This window comes from Coffea arabica, chromosome 4e, assembly GCF_036785885.1.
Source record: "Coffea arabica cultivar ET-39 chromosome 4e, Coffea Arabica ET-39 HiFi, whole genome shotgun sequence".
In the NCBI taxonomy this organism is placed as follows: domain Eukaryota; kingdom Viridiplantae; phylum Streptophyta; class Magnoliopsida; order Gentianales; family Rubiaceae; genus Coffea; species Coffea arabica.
In genome coordinates this window covers 4,838,854-4,865,857 of record NC_092317.1, presented here as the reverse complement: position 1 = coordinate 4,865,857, position 27,004 = coordinate 4,838,854, and the positions used below count along the sequence as shown (strand labels likewise).

General features: G+C 35.6%; 3 protein-coding genes across 3 annotated transcripts; all 3 read right to left on the bottom strand.

Annotated features, from left to right (window-relative positions):
• Positions 1 to 715: 715 nt before the first annotated feature.
• LOC113741527 (calcium-binding allergen Ole e 8) lies at positions 716 to 1,614 on the bottom strand. The gene has a single exon (XM_027269058.1). It carries the CDS (start codon positions 1,501 to 1,503, stop codon positions 961 to 963), a length of 543 nt encoding a protein of 180 aa, XP_027124859.1. The 5' UTR covers positions 1,504 to 1,614; the 3' UTR covers positions 716 to 960.
• Positions 1,615 to 4,936: 3,322 nt separating this feature from the next.
• Positions 4,937 to 7,950, bottom strand: LOC140005945 (uncharacterized). Its single transcript, XM_072047318.1, has one exon. It carries the CDS (start codon positions 7,910 to 7,912, stop codon positions 5,738 to 5,740), a length of 2,175 nt encoding a protein of 724 aa, XP_071903419.1. The 5' UTR covers positions 7,913 to 7,950; the 3' UTR covers positions 4,937 to 5,737.
• A 2,125-nt stretch (positions 7,951 to 10,075) lies between these two features.
• LOC113742355 (thaumatin-like protein) lies at positions 10,076 to 11,713 on the bottom strand. Its single transcript, XM_027270186.2, has 3 exons — positions 11,529 to 11,713; positions 10,990 to 11,367; positions 10,076 to 10,589 (listed from the first exon to the last, which is right to left on the bottom strand). Exons 1-3 carry the CDS (start codon positions 11,593 to 11,595, stop codon positions 10,285 to 10,287), a joined length of 750 nt encoding a protein of 249 aa, XP_027125987.1. The 5' UTR covers positions 11,596 to 11,713; the 3' UTR covers positions 10,076 to 10,284.
• Positions 11,714 to 27,004: the final 15,291 nt, after the last annotated feature.

Here is a 27,004-nt window from a genome sequence, read left to right as displayed (position 1 = left end):
TCTCCTAGATTAAGATAGATTAAGTTATAAAAATATTACCGTTGCGACAAAAAAAAGATTGCTTTAAACAACTTGCCTGAGTTGTCCACCAAGAAAGATTTAAAATCTCTGCCTGCACTGCACTGTAATTTGAGGGTTTAAATGCTGCAATTTAAAATTACAAAAATCCAGAGATGCATGTGAGTGCACTCCACTGATATAAGATAGGCCCCTCTCTTTAATCCATTATTTAAGAGTGCATTTCCCTCTGAAGTAGAATAGCGATGCCTAGGACTCATCTTCATATATGCAAATAAATTCATATGTTGAATTAGATTCACATTTTCCCCCTGAAGCTGCACATGCAGCCAGGGCAGCATTATACTACAACCATAGAATATGCGAGAGTCCTCGTAGTTCTAGCTGAGTTGAGGCTAAAGTTTGGCAAGCTCTACTGAACCGGATAGTAGATTGATTGGCGGTTTGACCGGCCGGTTTGCAGTGGGTTTTAAAACCATGCATTTGGTTTTTCTTCAAACCTGTACGGTCGCACAATTTTCTTCCCTCAGCTTATTTGTCTCCATTTAATAAGAGACCGGCAAACCAGTTTGGCCACTGGTCAGTTCAATATTTTTCAATTACGTATGCATCAGTTACCAATGACTGGTATGAATGTTGCTTTTTTAACCAAAAAAAGATATACTACTCTGAAAAGTAAATATGTGTTTTCTAATAATAGAAAGTCAAAAGATCAACTTGCATATTCATTAAATTAAAAAAAAAAAAAGAGAGTTCTGGAACTGCAATTACAACGAGGTAACTGAAAGTTTCCTCGAGCAAACAACGCTAATCACCTATTTACGTGATCATACCCCTAATTAGCTGAGCCACAATTATTTTCTAATCTTGCTCCTAAACTTATTACCGAGAGATGGGGACGCAATTCCCTGTAGACGCGCCCCCCCTGAAAATCCGTGCGCCTTATGCCTTCTTGCTATTGGTCATCATGATCTTAAACTCTTGGAAGCTAACTCTTCCATCCCCATCCGAATCGACGGACTTGATCATCTTCTCGCAATCCTGAACCGAGCACCGCTCGCCAAGCCGAGTCAGGATCAGGTGCAACTCAGTAGCCGAAATGAAGCCGTCATGGTCCTGATCATACAACTCAAATGCATCATGAAGCTCCTTGACGCCACCGTCCCCACCGTCGGCGGAGCCGTAGAGGGAATTGCCGCTGCAGAAGGCGGTAAACTCCTCGAGATTGATGAAACCGTCTTTGTCGGTGTCAATCTCTACCATCATGCGAGAAATCTCATCGGGAGAGGTGTCGGATCCCAAGGCTTTCATAACTCCGGCGAGCTCCTCCGAGGAGATCTTGCCGTCGCTGTTCGCGTCAAACCGTTCGAAGACCTTTTGCACCTCGTCAGCGTCCTGAAGGTACGCACACGGCTTCGAGGAATTAGAGTCAGCATTGTTCGTTGTGGTTGTTGCCATTGTTGTCGCCTTTGATTCTGGATTCATTCTTCTTCTTCTTCTTCTTCTTTTTTCTGGTAAGTGCTGGAAATGAGATAGGGAGATTTGTTTTGTTGAGAGTGGCACAGAATAGCTGGGATGTATCCAATACTTAGTTGCATTTTATATATAGTCTATAGAGGGGTTGGGAAGAAAGGGACGCGGGCCACAGGGATGAGGGGAGTTAAAGGACAAATTTGTCACTGCATACGTGCGTGTCGACCTGCGTGTGTGTGGACGTGCACAATTAAAGGTGGAATCGATTTTCTTTTCCATTACATTTTTTAAATTCAACAAAAATTTTAAATTAGATATATTTGTTAGCACATTTAAATTATGCTAAATTTATTCATGAATACAAAAACTTACAGTAATTGCACTTGCATTTTTTCAAATCAACATCACTTTTCTCAAAAAGATAAAAATTTAGCAAGTTGCTAAAATTTGGTCAGGCTTTATTTTTCTTTTTCTTGACTCTTCTTCATTCTCTATTTTTTTTTTTAACTTCAAGGAAGAAAGGTAAAAATAAAGAAGGGTTAATGCAGACAATCCCTATATATAAGTTAGGGTAGACAAGGGAAGAATCCATTATCTGTAATTGTTTTATTTAAATTAAAGTGTTAAATATATTTTTTTCCTTTGGTATTTTCTAAATAAGTGTATTTATCAGAGATAAAATTATGGTTTTAAAAGAATTGTACCAAAAAAGAGGCTGTCCAAGTTTAGACAAGGGATTTGCAAGTACATGTTACTCAAAATTGTTTACTCAACTTACTCTGCCCGTCTCGCACATTTTTTTTTAACCCATTTTTTTCCGGTCCACTATGGAAGTTTCTCTTATACGCAAGAACTTTCTTCCACTTATACGTAAGAACTTTCTTTATGGTCTCTCAGATTATTGGACCAGAATTACAAGGCTGGTCTTCTTGTTTCGTGGAAAATGTCCACCATTAGGGCAAGTGGAGCTCATTTGAGTAATTACTGGCTTTATGAAAGTTGCCCTAAAATAAAAAAGATTAAGTTTTTATGCACTAACAGCAGCATCATTTGATATATGTTACATACGCATGATTAAATTTTAAATTTTAATTCATGTTATGTAGCATGATCTAAATTTATTTATATAAAATAAATCTTTACACTGTGTTTGGATTGTCAAATTATTCCAAATAATATTTCGCTTGCATCATAAATATATTTTTTAATTCATTTTTTTATATTTTCAACTATTTTTTATCTCACATACATCACATTACAAAAAGTGCTACAGTAATTATTTCAAATAATACTCTATCCAAACACACACACGAAGTTATCCTAAAATAAATAAATGAGAAAGATAAGGCAAAGAGAGAGAGGCATTTTATCATCTCCTTTCTTATTTATGAAATAGTCCCCCCTTTCGCATTCATGATGGTGTGGCTATAAGCCAAAAACCCTGAATCATCTCCCTTACGTGCACAAAAGATTATGCCAAAGGAAAAATATTCACCTATTATTCAACGAATTTCACCAAATTTCCCTTTTTTGCAAAAGCAGAAAAAAGAATAATCCAATAGAGTAGGAAAAGTAGATCTAAAAGTAGATGTTCTCCAGGCCGCGTGGGACCGATGGATTTTGGAGATGTAAAGTCCACGATACCGTGTGGAAGGTACGTAGACCAAAGCGTGGGCAGGACGTGTATGACGTGGATTTTGCGGGACTGTAAATGATTTATTATTCAAAGCAAACGAAACGTCGCGATCTGTATAATTGCCATTCAAAACCCGGAGTCTTTAAAAGTCAGCCCAATTTCTATGTCAATTTTACTGTTTAGGCGGAAAGATTTGTATTGTTTATTGACTAATTACAGTTCGTTGGCAGTTAGTTATAACATGGGGCATACCGTTTGGGGAAAAAAAAAAAGGGATATACCAGAGGTCTTCAAATCCTCTGTCCCCGAAATAGTCTCTGTCCCCTCTGTCCCTTATTTGTACAGCTGCCACGTGTTCCTAACCTTTTGTTAATCGAAACTCAAATAAATCGATAATAATCGGTTTATAAGTTTTGTTAACCCAAACTCAAACAAATCGATAATAGTCGATTGACAGGTTTACTCAAAGGCTGATTTTACAGATAACTCAAAACTATTGAGTAACTAATTTTAAATCATCACATTTACATAATTACGAGATGTAAAAAAATTAGAAAGAGCTAAACTTGTTTGTTAAAAATTATGATCAACAAGACTCTTTTTCGTTAAAAAGAAAATAAAAAAATATTTTGAGTTATCGATTTGTTTGAGTTTGGATTAACAAAACTTGTAAACCGATTATTATCGATTTATTTGAGTTTGAATTAACAAAAGATTAGGAACACGTGGCAGCTGTACAAATAAGGGACAGAGGGGACAGAGACTATTTTGGGGACAGAGGATTTGAAGCCATACCAGAGTATCCTAGGCTTCATTTGGATTGATTGAGAAATTTGATGATGATTTTTTAAATCCATTCAAATCGCTCTAGTAATTGGAACTATTTAAGAAATATTTGAATTTATAATTTACTAATTATCAAAATATGTTTTAAATATAAGAATATTGATAATTTACAAATTAAAACATCTTTTAAGTAATCTAAACAAGTATGGAGATTTGAAATCTTTTCAAATTCTCCATCAAACCCCTCAATGCAAGCGCAATATGATAATTTATAGCTAGGTAAGAAGTTGATTACTTTCAATTGTTGGTTAATTAGGTCAATATAATTCAAACTAGCTCAATTTCACTTGTATCCAACAACTTCTTCTTGTTGATCCGTCGCCTCCATTTTAAGTTTAATTTTGCTAAAACTGGATTATCTGAATTTCTATTAAGTGCATCCTTTTTCTTCTTTTAATTTGTCTTAAAATAATCTTTGCTTTATAGCTTTATCGAATAAAAAGTTTTCAAAGAGTGAGCATCACTTGCTCTTCTTCTTCTTCTTTTTTTGTTTGGCATACCAATAAGGTACTATGCCGCCTGTCCAAATTGATGTTTGGGCTATTCTAAATATTCTTTTCAAATTTATTGACGGTCAAACTGATGCATCTAATTTCAGACACAAAGTATTGTATTTTTTGACCGAACAAAAAAATTTTCATATCCCAAGAAAGAATGAATATCCACCTTTGATCGATATTCACATACTCCCTCCGTCCCACTTTGATAGTCCTGTTTCTTTTTTCACACAGTTTAAGAAAAAGTAGTTAACTTTGTTAGAAAAGTAAATTTAGACTGCTATTTTCCTAAAATACCCTCACATTAAATATGGTATAACTTTATGAGAACTTGAATTGATGGTAAAAAAAGAATCATCTCTCATTAAATGAGGTAGGTTTATAGTAACAACTACTTACATTGAATAAGGATATTTTAGAAAAATTAAAATACAACTACATTCTTCAATTGGAAAGTGGACTATAATTTGGGACAGATGAAAAAGAGATACAAGACTATCAAAGTGGGATGGAAGGAGTAATACGAAATGAATATCCACCTTGATTTGTATAATGCATCCCCCTTTGATTGGTATTCACATAATATTCCTCGTATAATAGTCAATTGTTGATATTCTGATACTGAAAAGTATATTCCAAAGTCGGACAATTTTTAAAGAAAATTTACTTCAGAAAAGTTGATAAGCAGTTGGTACTTGGTAGGACGGCTCTTGCACCCTTTTACAGCGTGCATGAACTCTGATGACGTACTACTGCCGTTTCATTATCAATTTCCCGACTTCATGGCCGGCAACCATTTTACTTTTTGCTTCTTTGCTTCTGACCAAAGATTGCATTGTTCTGATAAGTGAAACTTCTATGCAGGAATTGTACTCCATTCAAAAAAGTTGAGATCCAGGATCACTTATTTTTCCCTGCCTAATCTCAGCTTCAGAAGATGTATTTTACGCCTTCCTTGTCAAATAAAGCTTATTCCCAGGGGTATACGCATGATCCTCCTGTAAAACTGCTAGGGAGGCTGTTACAGTTCTGAGGTTCTGTTTACTACAGTAACAAGTAATCCAGGGACAACTTTTAAATCCATCAAGGCCATTGACAATGTTAATTTTTGGGATCCCTTCTTTATTTCCCCATTGAGCAAAATGCCCGAAATTTTAGCTTGGATTCCAGTATGAATCTCCAAAACCGTCTGCTCATTGGTTAGTACTTGTTCCTTTCCGCTTATTTACACCCACAAGGACATCATTCATCCTCCAAGTTCAAATTTTCAGCTATTAAACTCTGGAACATGGTCTCTGTAATCCGTAGTGGAATCCTCGCCATACTGATTTCTCCCATTGCTATGCAACTTATCAAGAAGTCTCCATGTTACGGGATCTGGAGCTACCCCATTCTTTCTCATCTCCCCCAAAATCTGATAGGCTCCTTTCTTCAAGCCTAATTTGCAAGCATAATCAATGAGGATATTGTAGTTCACATGATTGAGTACAGCCCCGCAGTCAACCAATTCATAAAGGAAATCACAAGCCTCATCAAATTTGCCAGAGTCGCAAAGCCCTCTAAGTATGGCTGAATATACATAATTGTCATGGACTTTCGAGGGCCAAACAATTTCATCCCAGAATCTCTTAGCATCCTCTGTTCGCTCAGAGTTGAAAAATCCCTGAATAATTACAGTGTAAGTTGTACAATCAGCAACAGCTCCACCAGCTACCATGCTATTAAAAATCTCCATCGCCTCATCTACCCGGCCTAGATTAAACAACCCACGAATAAGCGCATTATAGGTCAAAACAACAGGTCTAACACCATTGCCAGGCATCTCACTTCGGAACAGATGAAGAGCTTCTTGAACGTTTCCTACTTCTAACAGACCGGAAATAATGGTTGTGAAGGTAATAACATCTGGAGCACAAAACTTCCCGGCCATCATATCTTTCAATACTTTAGATGCCTCAGCAACTCTCCCTGTTTTGCACAAACCGTTCACAACAGTATTGAGGGTAATTACATCAGGCTGACACTGCTCTTGCAGCATTGAAACAAGTCCATTCAAAAGTTCAGTTGGATTATGCATAGCACAGACAGCTCTCAGGTAAATATTGAAAATCCTGGTCTTCTGCTTCCCTTCCTTATTGCTCAACATAATATTGAGTACTTCCTTGGCTTTAACAAGATCGCATTCACGACAAAGACCCTCTACCAAGTGCTTATAAGTAAACTCCGAGGGCCCGTATCCAAAGTTAATACCTTCTTCCAACAACTGATACGCCCTAAAACAGTCACCCTCCAAGCAAAGGCCATGTAAAATCGAATTATAAGAAAGGAATCCTGGCGTAAAGCCTCTCTTTCGCATCATGTAAACAATCCTAGCAGCTCCGTTGAACCTCCCATATTTGCAAAGTGACTCAATCATTTGGCCATATGCAAACTCCTCCAGCACACCCTTCGCCTGAGGCATATCCTCAGCTATCTTAAACACCTCATGAAACAACCCTTCTTTACATAACGAATTGATCACATTCCCGAAGGCTGCATTGTTAACAAGCTTATCCTCCTCATTTCCCATAACCTCCCAAAGCTTCCCCATCAACATGTTCCCCCTTTCCACATCACGTTTCCGGAAAACCCCTTCAATCAGAACACTGTAAGTCATAGTATTAGGCAGGACTCCTGCTTCGCGCATTTCATCAAACAGTTTATTCGCAACATCAATGTCTCCAATTTTACAGTACCCGCCAATCAAGCTGGTGTAGGAAACCACACTGGGGAAATGCCCTCTCTTCCTCATGTCCCAAAATAGCTGATGGGCTTCCGACGGCTTCAACAGTCTGCAAACCTGATGAATCAAACGGTTATAATTCATCAAGGAAGGAACAAAATTTGGGTTGGCATTGATCAAATGATGAATCACAACCAACGTGGCATGCGGGGTAGCAGCGTGGAGCAAACGGGCAATGAGGACATTACATGTTCGCTCGTCCAAGAGGTCGGGTTGGGAGGTGATGAAGAGAAGAAGCTGGTGGTGAGCTTGGGCGTAGCGGTTGGCGTCGCAGAAAGCGTGGATAATGCTGCTAACGTTAAGCGCATTGAGACGGTACCCGCGAAGGCAAATGTGACTAAGAAGGTGAAAAGCAGAATCGACGTCCCGGTCAACGGTGCAGAGCTTGTGAATGTGCTTGGTCCAGTACGATTGATTGGTTGGGGTTTGATCGATGTTATCATGGTTTTCAAAGCTGATATTGAGGTGGTTTGGGAGGTCGGTTTGGCCCTGGTGGGAGAATGTGGAGAAGAAAGAATGGGATGCTGCGAGAGTTATGGGGTTTAACGGAGGTTTTGGAGAAGAGATGAAGCGGAGGTGCATCCTGCGATTACGAGTTAGAACTCGGAACTCCCCATTTGAAGGGAACTGGGAAGAGGTCAGGGGATGACCCATCCCCATGAGGGCTCCTTATAGGTGACTTGATTTGGAGGCTCAAAAGCCCCGATAGCCAGGAGTCAGAAAAAATTGCAGTCAACCAAAAGTCTAAGAGGTAATGGAATAGTAAAAATGTGGAATAGATAGGAGGATCAAATATTTTTAAACAGTATATTCAGAGTAGAGCTGTTAAACGAATGAGCTGTTTGGTAACCCGATTCGTTTCGACTCGTTCGTATTCGTGAAAGACTCGCTCGAAACCTTAAACGAATCGAGTTCGAACAAATTTTTTTGTTCGATTAATAATCGAGCGAACATGAACATGTTTGCGAGTTTTAACGAACGTTCGTGAACATGTTAAACGAACGTTCGCGAACACGAGTATGTTCGCGAGTTTTAACAAACGCTCACGAATATGGACATAATTATCATTTGACAAATTTTAGGGTTAATTTTATGGCTGGACTTTTATATTTGGAGAGCAAATTGCTTTGTTTTATTTATTGTTTTTATGTTATTAGTTATATAGTTAATGAATAATAGAATTTAGTCACTTAGTTGCTTTAATTGTTTTTGAGAATGATTAATGATTTGCATGGTATATTAAAGACTAAAAATAATTTGGATTCGAGCATTTCGAGCATGTTCGCGAACAGCTTGTTTATGTTAAACGAGTCGAACACGAATTCGAACTCGAACACGAACTTTGTTTAACGAGCCGAATACGAATACAGGTTTGAAATTCGAAAATTAACGAACAAACATGAACGTTGTTCGAATCGCTTAACGAATAGAGCTCAAACATGAGATACTCGATTCGATTCGATTTGTTTACAGCTCTAATTCAGAGTCAATTGTAATGTAATAGTTGAAGATTTTGGAGCTAAAATGGGAAAATTTGTCATCTTGTGACCCAAAAAAAAAAGAAGAAAAAAAGACTCATTTCATTAATCACGAGGCACCCTCAAGCTTAATGGACTCTTAACTTTCGAGATTTTACATAGATGTGATGGTCATATTCAATTTCAATGAACCGCTTGGTTGGCTCAAGAAATAACTACTAAGAGGCTCAAGAAATAACTGTTAGAGTTCTTTTCATTGTTAGATTCAGAATTCAAATCTTGAATCTGACAATAGCGATTTTGCTGTTGATTCAGGATTCAAATCTTGAATTGACAGTTAGATTGAATTAACAGTTAAATTGAATTGACAGTTAGATTCAGGATTCAAATCTTGAATTGACAATCACGGTGAGAGATAAGAAAAATTAAAAAAGAGAAGAAAGATTTCAATACGTGAGATAAAAAGGTAATTGGAAAGATAAAAAGGTGTATTAAAAATTATAATGGTGATGTAAGTAAATATATTTGGACAAATAACTTACAATCCAAACACACTCAATGTTTTTGTTACTTTAATTTAAGAGATTGCACCAAACAATCAGTTGGTGTTTACACGTTTTAACCTTTTCATCTCTTCCACAAAAAAACCTTTTTATCACAACCTTGTAAAACTAGTCAAGTACAAAGTTGTCGCAAGTCTCGAATGATGTCGGGATGAATTGGAATCGGACTGAACCGAATTCTTGCCGTAGATGAATATCGGAACATGCACTAGAATAGAAACACAACAGTGGTAGCGGTGCCACAAGCAGAATTATCTTCTCTTAGCCCAATTTGCCGTCGATGATGTGACCCTGCCCTCTTCTACTGGGCCTAAAACTTGTAGCACACCTCCACTAACCCCTACGGTCCTAGGAGCCTAAATAGTCGCACCATTGATTGCTCCCCGATAAATTTTGCAAAATTAATGGCATAGAAGATTGTACTACTTAGAAAGTGAAGCAATTTTAGCAAATTAAGGCCTTGCTTGGATTGCTGTTTTCCGTAGAAAAATTTCATCATTTTCCGTGAACACATTTCCCTATTACCTTTTTTCCTCACATACATCAAATCGCTACAGTATTTTTTCCATGAAAAATGACGGAAAATGCAATCCAAACGGGACCTAAGCATTTTTGTTCTCTTTTCCTTCTTGAATCTTGGCCCATTCAATTTATGTCACATATGGAATCATGTTATATTTTAGTCGATGCATCTCCTTTTTCCCCATCTTGCCATCTTCCTGTAGTAGCATTCATACCAGAATTTCAGAACATACTGGTGAGACACAAAGGGACATCCAAGATTAACACGCAGATTTACTAACTATCATATATTACGGTAACATTAATTATGAATAGCAAATGCCAAGTGCCAGAAGCATTGCTGGACTAGTACAATATATCTCAAGATAATAGCCGTATTCCAGAAACCAACTAAAGCTAAGAACAGAGTAGAATTGCAGTAGAGACCTAAATAGTAGTAGTATATCTAGCAGTACTGAGTATGAACTAATTACTTATGGTGAGGACAGAAAGTGACCAAGTAGTTTCCACCGGTGCAAGTGGCAATACTAGTGGGATCATCATAAGCATAAGAATAGGCCCTTGGACAAGCAGCCTTGAAGATCTTTGAATATGCTGTGGGCTTGCAAGATTGTGGGTTCCCAAAGCTACCTGTACAGCAATACCTTGGAGAATTGAATGCAAAACATGCACTCTTACAGGCCACCACACTTCTTTTGTCATGAGACCTCACTTGAAGCCCCACTGGACACATCATGTTCAGATCACTCACACATCCAGCATAGCTGCATTTGCCTATAGTAACAATAATACCATTAATCAACATCATTTACTGGTCACAACTAAACTAATACTAGCAAACAACAGAAATGAACAAAAAGACCACCTTGACAAAATGACTCATGACTTCTTAGATTCCAACAGTTTCACAATAAAACACCCCTAAAGTTCAATTTTGAGCCAAAAGGGTTTTGTTTGGACCACATTATTGTCTTCATTATTATGGTATTAGATCCAAGATTAGCAAGCTGTCATTTAATAGTTCGGACAAAAAAGATCAGAGGGCTAAATGCACAATAAATAAATAAAAAAAAGAATGAAAGAACAAATTCCTGCAAGCCCAAAGTGTTGGAAAGGTAAAAGTAGTAGAGGACAGGATTGGATTGTTGGAGGGCTTGAGGGCCTATTTTTTCACCTGAGCCTCGGAATGGGGTGATGGAAATGGCAAGATTGTAGCCATCAACAAGGCTAACATCATAGAAATCTTGGTCATTGCCTAGAGTGATTTCAGCTAGGGTGGCTGGAGGAGTCCCACCAAGGCCATTGCAAAAGAGAGAACCGCCGCAGTCCCCAGTGGCGCAACGGCCACGGCCAGAGGCATCAAAAGAGCAGCCGTGACGACCCCAGAAGCGGCCGGACCATCCTGCTGGGAGGCGTAGGGAGTATGATCTGTTTGGCGGAAGCTTGAAACCACCACGGGCTAAAATGGGCTTCCCTGCACTTGGCTGAATCCCTGGCCAAACTGGATGGCTGCACTTGTTATAGAATGTCATTGTTGTAGCTGATACCTCAACTGTTTCACACCATTTTTCCAGCCCAAACAAGAATTCAAAGCAAGAAAGAGCGCATTTTTCATTAGTAAAAGAAAATATATTTATAAGATAAAAGACAGTACATTTATGAAAAATGTCCAATGGATACAAAATTTCTTTGTCAAAGAACAATGTGTTGTACCTGAATGATCTAATAAGTGAAGTGAAAGGAGGAGGAGAGCAAGAAGATTTCTCAGCATTGCATCCATGGCCTGAGGCTCGTGAGAAGCTGAGAAGGAAACGTGCAGGGCTTCAAAAAGGACAACAGAAGTAGTGGAGAGGAGTGTCCCGGCAATTCTTTTGGTTTAGGTCTCCTCTTGGTCACAGGGGAGGGTCATTTATAGGAGAAAAGGATGGGCAGCTTTATTTCAAGTGGTCAAGTAAGTACTTTAATGGGTAATTTATTTGAAGGGATAATATCAGAAACCTCCTCTGAGATTTCTCTTATAGCTAGTTTGTGAGTTGAGGATAGAAAAGAAAAGAAGAGAAAGGGTAAGTTATGTGAGAAAAGAAAGGATAAAAAAAAAATTTGTAAGCTTCCATCAGTTTTCCTTCGCTTTCCGCCCGTTTTGGTCAGACTAGGAGAGATAAACCGCGCTTCGCGCGGTGGACTACAAAACGTAAATGCCCATAAAAGAATTAAAATTATGTAAATAGTAGTTGGGATTGCTGATAAGTAATTTTAGATACAAATTAACATTGAAGTTATACATATCGATTAACAATAGAAAAGTGTGGGATAAATGTAACAAGATAATCCGGTAACCGAGTTGTTCTCTTGTTTTGGAAAAGGAAATATCGTTACAGATACAAGAGGATTTGAAATTTGCAGAAATACTATACATTAGATGTGAAATGTATAATGCCATAGATACATGATTTCTTTTCGATCCCATGACCCTACTTACCCTAGTTCCCTAGTTTAATGCATAAACCGCGTATTAGCATAGTGCGGGAAAAAAATGCAGATGCCCAGTGTAATAAAATGATTTGTACATATTCAAAGTGGATCCATTTAATGGAATTGTTTGTGTCTGATGGAATTTAGTTACAGATTAACCAAAAAAAAACCTATAACAATTTCATGATAAACTAATTACATTGGCATAGAGCTTGAAACGCACAATGCATCTTTCCCCTATCCAAAAGCAATTTTGTTTCTGCTGTCCCCATGGCAAGATTTGCTAAGCTCTCCCGTGACAACCTAATCATGAAATTATAACGATAAAATCTTAGTATATATTCCATTACAGTTAGCAATGGATCTCGTCACCAATGCATGGAAACTGAAAATGGGTTAGGAGACATTGATTGATCCCAAAATAAACAAGATAACCTCGACAACTTTAAAACTTGTAATAGTCATACAAAATCTTAAACCAGCTTTTCCCCTCTTAAGAGAAGCATGATATATATTCTGTCCATTATTAAGTATCAAAGAAATGAGAAATAAAGCATCCTATAAGTTGTCAAGTTAGAGCAACTTGCATGGTAACTCATAATTCCACCAAAGCAGATAAATTAGCTATTCTGCTATTTCCAAAAAATTGAACTTAAAAGAATTCAGAATGCAATTTATTGCAGTATGGCCATCCATGTATGTCACCCAAAGGAAGAAATTGGAAATAGGTTAACTGGCAACAAATGATTCTAATCCAAAAGATAAATCCGACAAGTGCTAACTCCAAAATATCCAAACATGAAACTCATTCCGTTGTCGTAAAAGTGAAACATTGAAATAGCAACTATATTATTATTTTTTTTTGAGGAGGAGCAAGGAAGGGGCAGAACACAAAGTCAATGGAATGATCCTGAAATGCAAAAACAAAGTGGAAACTTATTCATTATAGGGAGGACATCTTTTTGTTATGTTAAAACAATACTCCATTCCAAAAGTTAGAGGGGCATTGACATGTAAGTTAGATTGCATAGTTGCTTTTATCCTTGGAGAAGCTCTAGATATTCTCATCTAAGAATAATGTGTCTTCTAGATCTAAAATTTAAAATCTTTTGTGACTGAAAAATTTAAGGTTTGATAGCTCAATTCTTCATTTAGCATATGATAAGAAGTATTAAGAAACTATAAATCATGAAGGGATATTTCTGTACCTATAAAGGCAAAACCAAGGTTTGTATAGAAGCCTTTATAGGGAAATTTTCTATGCTATAATAATTGAAACTTAATATTTGACACTTAATAATTGCTAAGGTTTTTCAGACTCCAGAAACACAGAACAAATGCAACTGATCATAAAGAAGTCCTATACTTCTAATCTTCAATTGAGAAAGAAAAGGAAAAACACAGAAGAGAAGGAACTGTATCGAGTCCTATACCTCAAGATGAGTGTATGCTATCTAAGCCAATTATTGCTTACGTGAAACTGCTGCTTTCTTAACTTCAAAAAGAACTACTCAGTGCTGTATCCAATGCTCCCCAATTGATTATATCCTCTGGAAGGCCCATTGTAGGATTCAAAATCCAATTTAGTAAAATCACTTGTCAGGATTGTCGCATTAAGTTTCTGCTAAGGAAAAATATTCATGTAAATCAGACGAAAATAGAGGTATAACGAAGTTTCATGTATTCATGTTAAAAACAAGAAATGGAAGTTATGAGCCAATCCCATAAGCCAGCCTGAGTGAATTGCTTGGGGATGGTAACATCTCCCATGGACATGGAACTACTAATATTGCCCGATGCCAAAATGCACTACTCCAATTACATCAAACAGATCCAATAGTAATACAAAATGATAAGGTTAACAGAAACCAATAGTGATACAAAGTAATTTAAAAGCTTCCATTTCAGTGAAGGTTTTCAAGAACAAGACAAAGCTTTTCTTTTGCTATACAGTTTGGAAACTGCAAATACTGATAAATCAGAATGTAAATATTCAAATCAAGAATAATTACAGCAACTATTAGTTGAAGTCCCAATTAGATAGAGAGAAGTCCTTTCAGCGGTATATTTGCACTCTAAAACAATGTCAATATGATTCTTTAGAAATTTGCAGATGTTTAGTGCACTTGAAACAATAATTCAAAATCAACATCTGGCATTGCAGCATAAGAAACACATAAGATGTCCAACCTTTGGAAGTCCTCCAATCCCAAATGCAATATCCAAAGCAAATGAAGCTGTGGACACAACTGGAACTTGTTTGACAGGGGCAGAGCGGCCAAGCCACATGATAGAACCTTGGAAGTCCTCCAATCCCAAATGCAATATCCAAAGCAAATGAAGCTGTGGACACAACTGGAACTTGTTTGACAGGGGCAGAGCGGCCAAGCCACATGATAGAACCTTTTCCAAATGATGCAGTGATCTGATAGTACTTGAGCACCAAATCTTTCTTTGACGTTTGACTTGGATTTTCTTCTACCTTCCATACAAAAAAAGACTTATATTCATAATGAACCAATGAAGCCAAAAAAAACAATTGATATTTTTCTATTGCAGAAAGAGCAAAATGTAGGTACTCTCAAGCAGGAATAACACAATCCCAGCCAAATGTAAAAAATATCAAACTCAACAAATTTCAGCAAAAGAGCTATACTTAAAAGAACTCATCTAATTCAAAGAATCACATGGGGGAAAAGGGTCAAGTGATTTTTACATTAAGAATGATGCATTTAATGTTAAAATACTCTAGGAGGGAGGTACAAGGCTAAAATATGGTAATACACTTGCATACTTTGGTGCTTTATAATTTTTTAGTGAACAGAAAACCCCAAAATATGGGGGAAAACATGCAATTGCCACATTAAATAAACAAGATGTTTGAAGTATTCAAACACTAAGCAAATATATGTATTAGTTTTAATTGGTACTGGGAAGGGGCTAAAGCCTAAAAAGATAGACTTTATATGCAAAAGTTATTTTACTTTATCTATTTTTGAAACCCATCAAAGTGATCACCAAGTTAAGAAGGTATGAAGACCAAATGCAAGTCAGTTCAGCAGGAAAATAAACTTCGGGTACCTTTTGGAGGAAAAGTAGGAGAGTTGAGTGTATGCCCCTAACAAGACTTTCCTATAAAGTCTGCATCAACAAACAACAAATTCATGTCATGACTCGTGAAGAAAATGAGAAACAAAATAAAAAAAGAAAAGCAGTACTAACTGAAAAATGATGTTAGAAAACGTATCAAACAAAAGACTTTTTCTTTATACAGTATGCAAGTTCAATAATTTTAAAAACAAGGAACAACTTCTGCAAGCTAGCAAAGTAAAGCATTTGGCTTTCGTAATTGATAGGAAATAATATTATAATCATTTATTCGCAGCTTCCAACTGCTAATAACAAGTATAAACACTATATTACACCTATAACTTCAAAAGAATAGTACAAACAAGACAAGGTAGCGTAAAAATGTTGAAACTTAACAAAGCTGTGAAAAACATATTTGAGAAAAAGCTGAAATTTTTTTAAAAAAATGCTTCAAATTTCTACAACGGGCCATTACCTATCATTAATCCTAACCAAATTGTTCTCCAAAAATACAAAGAAAATAAGAACAAAATCTGGTTTGGTGGGGAAATTACCGGAGAGAGAGGTTGCAAAAATAGAGGCATCCGAGAGAAGAAGCATTTCGAAGAAGCCTCGCCATCATATTCAAAGGCTTCCATCAAACCCAAAAATGTCATTGACCAAAAAGAAAATTTTTAAAAAAAAGACGAAGTACAGGAAAAAAGTAAATAAAACATAGAAATTAAGCACTTTATATTAGAAATTTCTGTTTGCCTCATATTGTTCAGTTTGCTGCATAGAAATAAATCTTTCAAAGGCCCTTTAGAAACGCATCAATACTTTCGCACATCCCAATTCAAAGGGCTTCTATGCATTTTAAAAAGGAAAAAAAAAAGATAAACACATAAGAAAATAAACAGAGGGGGCAAAGGGAGGTCTTGTAGAAAAGTTACCTGAACTGACGGAGGATAAACAGTTTCTTGTAGATTTTTTTTTTAAAAGATGAAGAGCAACCACATCAAAAAAGCCACCTGATTTGAAAAGGGTAAGAAAAATAAGGAACAATAATATAAAAAAATAATCTGATTTGAACGGAGAATGAAGGAGCTTTCTGAGAAAAAATATATATAACGAAGGAGAATAAATTTGGGAAAAACAAAGAAAAGTCCCAAGCCTTGAGCTAGAAATGATGCTGGCCACACGCTTTGGAGGATCTAGCACCAGGTTCTGAAATCTCCATCTCCTTCTTTTCATTCAATTTTTTATTCTCTTCCCCTTTGGCATTGAAACTAAGAGTAAGGAAACTACAAACTTACAAGAAAATAAGCAAAGAGCGAGGAGGCTTAAACGTACTGAAGATTTTGGCATTATAATCTTGGAAAGGAAAGGCAGGAAAGAAAAGCGGCGGCGGCGAGGCTTTGGAAAGGAAAGTCAGGAAAGAAGTATTTTGTGTGTCTAACCCTAAGCTGACAACCCGCGCTTCGCGCGAAAAAAAAAAATACTGAAGGCATGCTTATGGCACGTGACGACGACCAAAAGAAATGAACAGTAACGCCTTTGGCTCTTAGAGTGTTATGTTAAAAATTTTTGCACTGTAGCAGCGCTTGGCTTCTCTTCAAGATCCGTTCGTTTCTTTTCTTTTCCGTCTCACTTAAATCTCCCAAACGTGAAAAGTCCACCTTTCCCTTCCTTTCTTTTCTATTCCTTTGAAATCTGAACTCCCAAACTAGCTATTAACATCACTTGCTACCCCCTTTTACTTTTTTTATTTGTGTAACATAATTTTTAAAAATCCTAAATTGCCCTTACACTTGCTAAATAAAAATATTTCTAAACCACTTTGTTCATTTCAAAAAAATCATCACCTCAAAAATAATCTATTATTGTACTATCACATCACAATACTATACCCCATAATATATAAATTTGAAAAATAAAAATATTTGAAAAGAAATACACTTACATCAATTTAATTCTATATGTTCAAAATCGATTTCTTATGAATTTATTTTTTTCAACATTTTCATAATCTTTGCTCAAACTATTAAATTGTACTAATCATTACAAAAATCAACTCAAAAAAAGTAAATAAATTACATCCCACTTTATCACAATCACAAAAAGTAAAAGATAAACAAAATTTAATTTATTATAATTTATAAATAAAATATTGCATAGTCATTCAAAAAATATGAGTAAGAGAGAACGATAAAGAAAAAGAAAAAAAGGAAGAAGGTGACTTCCTTTTCTTGTTTTTTATTTTTGAGATCCATGTATTTGATATGTTGTAAACTATGTGTCAAATGAGAGTTAATATAGTCTTTTTATAATTATTATGGGAGGTAAGTAATATTGTTAAAATCTATCAAGTGATATTAAGAGAAACCTCAAGGGAGTTTTCTTATATTATCCCTTATTTTGTACAGTGGTGATAGGTAGAGACGCAGAGGCAGAGGGATTAACTTGCAAAGTGCGATTTAGGCAACAAATTTAATTGTGCATGTGAACGTGTTACTACTATGCTGGCATGCAACAATTCTGCGAATACGAATAATGAAATTACTAGTGTTATTTTTTTTTTTTTGTCAACACAGGGGTGTCCGGGTCAAGACCCGAAGGCGGCCCGACTAATCCCCTGCGCCTGGAGTACAGCGCCACCCCAACTGCACCCAGGCGTTAGGTGAGGTTCGATCCCACGACCTTGCGAGTGGTTTTCCAACCGCAGACCGGGTGATCTAACCCCGGGGGGCTGAAATTACTAGTGTTAGATAAGGTGAATCAAATCAAATGTTAATTTAAAAAAATGAATGGAGTGTCAAATATTTGTGAATAAAAAAAATGCATGTTTTAACTGGTGTTCATTAGACATTCTTTATATGGATGTTAGATGTTCATATTATATTCATTGGGTGTTCTTTAAGATGAATGTGACGTGTTTATATTTTGAAAATATAATACTATTAGAAAAAATATATAAATATAAAATAGGGTAATAATTGTTAGTGTGTGAATTAATATAATAATTTAGATGTAATTTAAATGTATTAGTGAGTTTTCGTTAGACACTCGTTAAAAAGATCCAAAAAGGAAGGAAATTAAATGTAGCGAAAATGAACCAACAGGGAGTGGGTAACGGTTGGACACCCACTCCGTGCACTATTTGGTTGATCCGACGCGTATGTTGTGAATCAGTCATGTTATTATTCTCACCTACTCTGCATATTAACGAGTACCCAGTTATCAGATACTTGCTGAAAAAGGATTAGGTCAATGAGTACTCGCATAGCCTCACTCATTATTTTTTTAAAATTATTTATACTAATTTAGTTTTGTATTTTACATATTCATTTAAGACTCAACAAAGATTTTTCTCAAAAAAAAAAGTCTGCTACCAAAAAACAAACATTTAAAAAGAATATAATAAAAAGGAAAAAATTAAAATAATTCAAAATCAATGAAATTTTGAAATAGATAGTACTTTGTTTTTAAATATATATTCTACATCAATTAAGCTATTTCATAAAAAAAATTTATGATATTTACAAATGAATCTTGTAAATAAACTATAGTCTCTCATATTTTTAGTTAGTTAACTCTAAAATTATTATTTTATAATATGTATATGAAAATAAAAAATAAATAATAGATATGTGTGGGACGCGTTGAGCACCCACGTATTTTTAATCTTGTAATCCTAACTCGTTCAACATAAAAGAGGTTACCCAACACTCTTTTGATTAGATCAAATAATACAAATCAAGCATCCTATTTTTTGGATCGAATAGGATCCTTTTTTTTTTTTTACGATAACGATAATATTTTTATAATTTAATATATCTTAATCTAAAGCCTAAACAGGTTGTGTATAAGGGACTAATAGATCCTATTTTTTGAATTGAATAGGATCTTTTTTTTTATGGCAACGATAATAATTTTATAACATAATCTATTCTAATTTATATGGAGGAGAGTCTAAAGAAACTGTATATAAAGAGTTAATAGATACAAGAACATGACTAAATTAAAAAAGTATTCTGCTATCTTTAAATTTTTTTTCAATGCAGATGGGGTTGAAATCCCGATTTATTATTCAAAGAAGGACTGATCCTTTTTTATGGTTAGAGCCAAAGCGAACATAGCGAATTTTTGATCAATGGGTATTTTTGCCCGCTCGTGTGAACCAAGCAGTAGTACTAGGTACCGGAAGCATTATGATGGGAATTGATTTAGGGAGGAGAATTTTGGGGCAGTGCCTGGGAGATGGGGGAGGGGGAGGGGCGGGGGCTCTGTTTAGTGGACTGTGGAAAATGGAGGCATCAAGTTTGATGATGGCACGGAGCCCAATATTCGAGGGGTGTCAGAGGGTCAGTGGGGGTAAAAGTTGTCCGGACCCGAAGAAAAAGGCAACAAATTCACATGCTCAAGGGAATCCTTCTGCTTCCTCGGCTCCATTGGTGAATACTGACTGGTGGCCCTATGCTAGCAGTGCAGCACTGCCACAAAAGGTCTGTTCAACAGCATTCCCATTTCCAACCTATCACCATTTGTTTGTGAAAAATCCTCTCTCGCATTTCTAGTCTTGTGCATCTTCTACTATTTCTCGGCACTTGGTAGCTCTTGAAAATCTATTGAAAATGAGTCGAATCAAAATGTACCTGGTATGCGCGTTTACAACTTTACATCACCTTTTCCCCCTTTTTTCTTGGGTTGTATCGACCAAAACTCCAAACATATACCATAAGGTCAAAAACCAGTGAGCTTTGGCTCAATGGTTATAAAAAAGGGATTTAACTTTCTCTGTAAAGAAGGGATTTACCTTTCTCTGTAGACTGTGGGTCAAAAATTTAAATTCTATTTGTAGTTAAAAAAAATTTAAAAATTAGTGTCAGAACTCCTGTTTAATTTAGTCAGATCTATATATCTACTAACCACTTACACGGTTGACATAAAAAAAAAAACCATATGGTCAAAAAAGGTTGAGCGTGCTCGTGCTGTCTACAACTATTGTAAAAGTAAGGGTTAAGCCACTAAGTGCATTTTTTTTCAAATTAAAATACCTAATAAGAGTAAAATTTACCTTGTTTAATTAATGAGATTCAAACGCCATTTCTATGGTAAATTCCTAGTTATATTTAACAAATTAGGAATGGCTATGGGAGTGCATTTGTAATTTAGATTGCAAGTTTTTGGAATTTTTTTTTTGAGAACTCCATTAGAAAAAATTTCTAGAACAATAATGGAGTATTTTTTTGAGTAAATCTTATATACACTAACAATGTATACACTATCATGACTGGATGCACGATATAGATATATATAATTTGGGTTTCAAATTTAAAATTGAATTATGTGTTATGTATCTAATAGTGAAAGTATATACACTATTAGTATATAGAAAATTAATTCTACTTTTTTTGTGATTTGGTATATATGAAATAAATAGGTGATTGAAAAATATATTTATGATATAATAATCCAGACAAAGCCTTGTTGAGCCGTTAATCGCTCCCTTATTTCTACGGGTGAAAATGAACGTAATTAAATCGAACATCCTAATGTTCAAGTTTATTTGATTTTTTTAACGAATTCAAAATTTTGCTCAAGTTTGTTTTGTTTATTTATTGAATCGAATTTAAATGAGTTTTTTTTTATCGAATTTAAAAGATATCGAATACAAAATGCGGTTCAATCTTGACTTGAGTAGTCAGCGAATCAAGTTCGAGCGAGTTCTCACGGAGTCGAGTTTGATTTAAATATAGAGTAATTTAATTGATTTTTCAACCCTACCTATTTGCTCAAGGGCTTATAACTGGCTTTGTTCAGATATCAAAATTTTTTCAAATAATATTTCATTTATATTATAAACACATTTTTATAGTTTTAATTATTTTTTTATCTCACATACATCTAATCACAAAAAATACCACCTTATTGTTCCGAATTATATTCCCAATCACCTTTCAACTTTCTCGTGCATTCCTTCCAAAAAAAAAAAAAAACCTTCTGTTGTGTCGCTGTCATGTTGACCAAGATTAATTATGTGAACGGAGTAGTGGACTGGCGAGTTGTGACCCACAACTTCAGACAAATTTATCGTCCTCCAGACTGCGTAGGGATTCAATGGAATTATTGTCGTTTTATGCCCTGCAAAGATCCAATGGCAGGAATAAAGATCTAAACAACTACTAATTTCCGTTCGCCTAAGATTATTAAAAACAAAAAAACACGATTGACATAGATCTGCATTTCATTCTCCTAAGCATCCTCGTAAACCATTACATTGTAGTTTGATTACTGTCGAACTTTTGGAATTTCACCCACCAGTACATAATAGTAGTAGTAAAACTGGTTCAACCGTCTCTAGAAATGCAATCTGCATGGAATGAGGTACTATGTTGTACTTTAGCCTTTTTGCCCAGTCAAACTTTGTGGGAAATACTCGTGAAGTCCTAAAGAAAGATTGACCAGATGCATTTCGACTTGTTTTGCATGACTCAAGAACCTGCTAATGACAGTTGCCAGTTGGATCTAAACAATTTTTTTTTAATTCTTTAAAAGCAAGCAATTACCTGTGTTCCTGAATTGATAAAATGTAAAAGACGTTTTGAACGATTTTTTCTTTAATGTTTGTAACACATATATGCATGACTCAAGAAGCTGCTAATGACAGTTACCAGTTGGATCTAAACATATTTTTTTTAAAATTCTTTGAAAGCAAGCAATTACCTATGTCCCTAAATCTAACCCTAGTTCTTCATTCCTTCCAAGAAAAAAAAAACCCTGGTTCTTCATGCACACTACTCATTTTAAAGAATGCTTAAAAGCAACGAATTGAATAGGGTAGAACAAGCAACAAATTGAGAATCTGAAGAGCAAGGGAGTTGGGAAGGGGTCATCTTTTGTTGAAGGATTGGTTCTAAATGTCAATATAAAAATTACTAAGGTAATATTTTTAACAAATTTTTTCTAAGAGGGGAAGGATGCATGTGACTTAAAAAGCGAGAAAGGGGTAGGAAAATTTGAACCTGTACTAAAGTAACATATGTGTGCATAAAACACCATCAAAGAAAGACTAGAAATGCCAGGAAATTGCAAATCGCACATAAAGAACATAATGAAAGTTGTTTAGGATTCCTCAATCTTGCATTTTTGCTCTCTCTACTTTACCAACGTTACAAAATGTCAGCAAAGCAGTCATTTTTATCCGGTTCTCTTTCTCTTCTACTTTAAACTTTTCACTTTTGCTTTTGCTTCCTTTATTTTTCTCCCCATGTTTTCAATCTGGTGATTCAAACAATCTAGCAAACCACATTGGATACCCAGTACAAAATCAAAGGCTTGGTTTTAGTACCCAAAAAAGGGGCCCGGCTTGGTTTCTTAACAGTATATCAACAATTACCCCAAAGAAAAACACCTCAATTTCGATTATCAAAAAAAAAAAAAAAAATGGCAACCATCAAATGGGCCAATTTCGATCAACGATGACTTTTTGTTTTGAGTAGATGACTGATGAGTTGTTTCCCCGTTAGCACAGTAAAAACATGATCATAAAGGAGACATTATTGGCAGCCGCAGCTTGAAAATATAGTAAGCAATGTATGACTCCTAAAAGGCAAGACAACAAAAGCTCAGTGGGCAATAGATTCCCTGCTGCATATGTTGAATGATTGAAGCCAATTTCAGGAGACAATTCACGTTGGGATGAATGTTCGCAAAATTTCAAGTATCGAGGCTTTGTCAGGATTGTGATTTTCCTTCGAAAACTCTCCAAAATCTTTTCTTGTCCTGACTAATTCAATCTTTCACGGCAATGCTCCCGTGACCAACTGGCCATATAGCTGGGCTGGAGAACCCAATGAGCCCACTTTATTGACTCCGTTCGCTGTTGGCGGAAGCCAATGTCAGCAAGGGACAACATTAATTGCCAAGTTGATTCGGGTCCAAAAGGATAAATGTACCTGGGCTTTTTGGGCTACTCACTTTTTCTGGTTCAAAAGTCAATTGTTCCTCTTCTTGTTTTGTACTTCTTATGGTTCAGAGGGGTTTGGGTTTCACATTTTACGTATATAACATATAGCACACTATGTGAAACACGTTAAATTAGGTTTCTTGGGCCTTAACCTCTCCACAGCTCGGCGGGAACGACTTGTCAAATTTCCTTACCAACACTCAAATTTGGTATGGAGAACATGAAAATTTTACGTTGCGCTTGGATTGTGGAGTTTTTCACAAACTTGTTTTTGTTTTCGGACTTTGGAGTGTATGGTACCACACTTTAAAAACATCCTCAAAGCTATGTTTTCAGAACCGGACCGGGTATCGACTCGGTCAAGCTCAGGGTCAGGGGTCAATGGGTTCAACCGGATTCGATAGGGGTTGAACCGGATGATGTCATAAATAAAAATTAAAATATTATATGTAAAATACCTAATAACATGTAAATATTAATAAATGTATATTCATATATATTTGATGTTTTAAATATATTTAACAAGAAAATATAAAGAAATTAGAACAATTAAGTAACAATTTATATTATTTAATGAGCATTACCAAGTTTAGAATTAAAATTATGGACTTAATTGAAAAATAATACCAAACTTTAAGAAAATATTGATAAAGTATGAAATATTTGAGGTATATTAATAATTTTTAACAATCTAGGGGTCAAAACATAATATTGAAAAATTTTGAGTTTTTTTTTAAAATGCTGTTTGAACCGGAAAAATCCGGTTTTTTCCGGTCAAATCGGTCAAACCCGGTTTTTGACCGGGTTTTTACTTACCCGATTTTTAAGCATGACTTGGACCGGACACTTGGCCGGTTCTCGGTACGACCGGCAAGTCCGGCCCGAGTTTTAAAACACAGCCTCAAAGTTACTCCTCATAGACACAATCTCAAGTACATCTAAGAAAAATCTACTATTTTTTCTTCTTCCACCTGCCCCATATCATCATTCACTACCGTCATTCTCTCCTCTCCTCCCTCATTTTCTCACAGCCCCTTTCTCCTCTTTCTCCATTTCATCATGGGTTAGGCCATGATTAGGTAGCCACTTGTGACCAGATCAAAAAAAGTAGGAAGGGGGAAGAGAAAAGAGGAGAGGAGAGGTGAGGAAGGGAAGTGAGGAGAGGTGAGGAAGGAGAGGGAAAGAAGGGAGGGAGGAAGAGAAAAAGGAGGGAAGACGGAATAGAGATGAGGAAAGGGGGGAGAGGTGGCAACAATGTAGAAAGGAGGAGGGGGATGGGTGGTGAATGGTAGAAATTTTTTTTTATATATTTTAAAAAATACTCCAATAAAATTTTAAAATTTAAATACCTCAAAATATAGGATTCTAAAAACATATAATCCAAATGGATCATCTACATTAGAAAGTTTTAATATATACTGTTACAGTAAATTTTTTTTTTTTTAAATTTCCCCCTAAAAATCTAATCCATATGGAGCCAAATGATTTTTAGTGACAAAAATATGACTAGAAAGTGCAATTTCCTATAAAACACCCTCAAATAGAGTTGTAGCAATAGTCCACATGCTAATGAGATCGATAGTTTATATATAAATAAATATATATATATTCTGAACGGTGGTTACTTGTTAACATATTTAAATTACATTTAATTTATTATATTATTATACACTCACATTGATTATAGTTCCTACATTCAAACAACTTTTTCAAATTAATTATGTTTTTATAATAAAATTAACATCCGAGGTGTTTCTTAACAATGCCTACTCAACAATGCTTAGTCGAATCTTTTTTTTTTTAAAGCTCTAATCTAAACCTTTAACACAAACTTTTAATTCTTATATTTGATGTGTATTCATCGATTTTCTCAAAAACTAAGGGTACATTTGGATTTCTATGTGTGAAAATGAATGCCTGCATCATATGTGAGCTACGAACAGTAAAAACTAGTAATGGATTTTTTTTTTTTGAAAAGGTACTTTTGGAACATGTTGTCAAAGGTTGAAACTATTAATCGTCGCTGTCCCTCAGCATGCGCACTATTTTTATTTCACCATGCACCTAGTACAAGTAATGTCTAACAAATTCAACCATAGATACCTTATTCACCTTTAAAATTGTATGCTTCCAAATTTAAAATAAAATTTCTGCCTGAACCCTAATACCAAAATGCTTACCGGTATGTGTGTGAGATTAAGTAAATAAATGTATGGCAAGCTGGATGGATGGACCAAAAGTAATGAATGATATTAAGGGTAGGCGAAGAAAATGAATATAACCGGAAGTTAATGGATCCAAAAGATAGTTAATCGTTGGACAAATTGCAACAAAATTGATGGAAAATCTATACACATAGAATCGCCACTATTTAGATAACATGTCAATGGATTTCTGCAATTTTTATATCAATAAACTGATGTAACAATTTGTAGTGCATCAAGTCAATTAGTACTTTAGTAGAGTCATAGAGATATAAAGATATATTATCATTTTATAATCATCCTGAAGAAAATGTAATACGTGAAAATTACTTCTATTGATCAATTTATTATAGTACAATGTAACTTGCACAACCCCTTTGCCAACACCAAAAATAAAAAAATAAAAAAAAAATTGGTAGGTACAATAGGAGTGTATTTCTATGAATAACAGAGTTGTCACGTCCAAGCCTTCAATTTGTCTTGCATGAGCTAAGATAGTTAAGACCTGTATAAGGCCCTGCTATTTGTCTTGTCTGTCCCACAACGGTGTAAAAAAAAAAATGATAAACCGCATCTTCTGCCAAGAACCAACAATTCATTTAAAGCTTCAGGAATGGTACGTCTCAGAATGGTGGCCTAGTGGTACGTACTTGATTCATTCCCTAATGTAGAGTTTTATAGATTTGGACATATACTAACCCTAAAAGACCGAAATAAAAGTTAAAGTTTAGGAAAAAAGGGAATGTTTTATCATTTTGCGTTGCCTCAAATTTTGAATAAATTAAAATAGTATGGTGGACTGAAATGATAACGAACCTACATTTAATGCCCTCAAATTTTGAATAAATGGCAAATTAGGTTTGTTGGTGTATTTATGCTCTCACGAATGATGATAATCACTTTCAGAATGACCTTAAACCTCAATCTCAACACAAGCACGATGGTAGTCTTTCCATGTTTATGATCATAATCACCTTCAGAATGACCATAAACCTCAACCTCAACGTACAGGTTAGTACAATGCTAGCATACTTGACAGTGGCTGAGGAATCCTTGAGTTGCATATGGCATTCTTGGTCTTGATATAATATAATAGTAGTAAATGATTTAGTTAACAGAGGAGGAGGAGGGAGAACTGAGGAGAGTGTGGAGGGCCGGAGCTAAAATGATGACCTCATGATAAACGGGATGGAAGATTGTAGATCAGGTCACATGATGGCTTTTAACTACAGAGGAGGGGGGATCTGAACTTGTTGCCTGGTTATTATGTATGTTTTGCTGTCCAGGTATTGTCATTTTCCAAGAGCAGGAGGGGGCACTGTGGCCTAGCTCAATAAATTCAATCTGTCAATTACCATTGCACCATCACTTCCCTGTTCAAATTCCCTTTTGATTTTTCCTCTCATTCTTTCCGTATACTTTGCCTTTTCTCATTCTCACCTGTTCCCATCTCCATTTTGTCTTTGCTACTGTGC

What these genes read in the sequence shown, in the direction of transcription:
- LOC113741527 (XM_027269058.1), bottom strand. Translation starts at nt 1,503, where the DNA reads ATGAATCCAGAATCAAAGGCGACAACAATGGCAACAACCACAACGAAC.
- LOC140005945 (XM_072047318.1), bottom strand. Translation starts at nt 7,912, where the DNA reads ATGGGGATGGGTCATCCCCTGACCTCTTCCCAGTTCCCTTCAAATGGG.
- LOC113742355 (XM_027270186.2), bottom strand. Translation starts at nt 11,595, where the DNA reads ATGGATGCAATGCTGAGAAATCTTCTTGCTCTCCTCCTCCTTTCACTT. An exon ending in TCACTTATTAGATCATTCAG is followed by an intron (nt 11,368 to 11,528) that starts GTACAACACATT and finishes GGTGTGAAACAG; the next exon opens with TTGAGGTATCAGCTACAACA. An exon ending in CACCCCATTCCGAGGCTCAG is followed by an intron (nt 10,590 to 10,989) that starts GTGAAAAAATAG and finishes TTGTTACTATAG; the next exon opens with GCAAATGCAGCTATGCTGGA.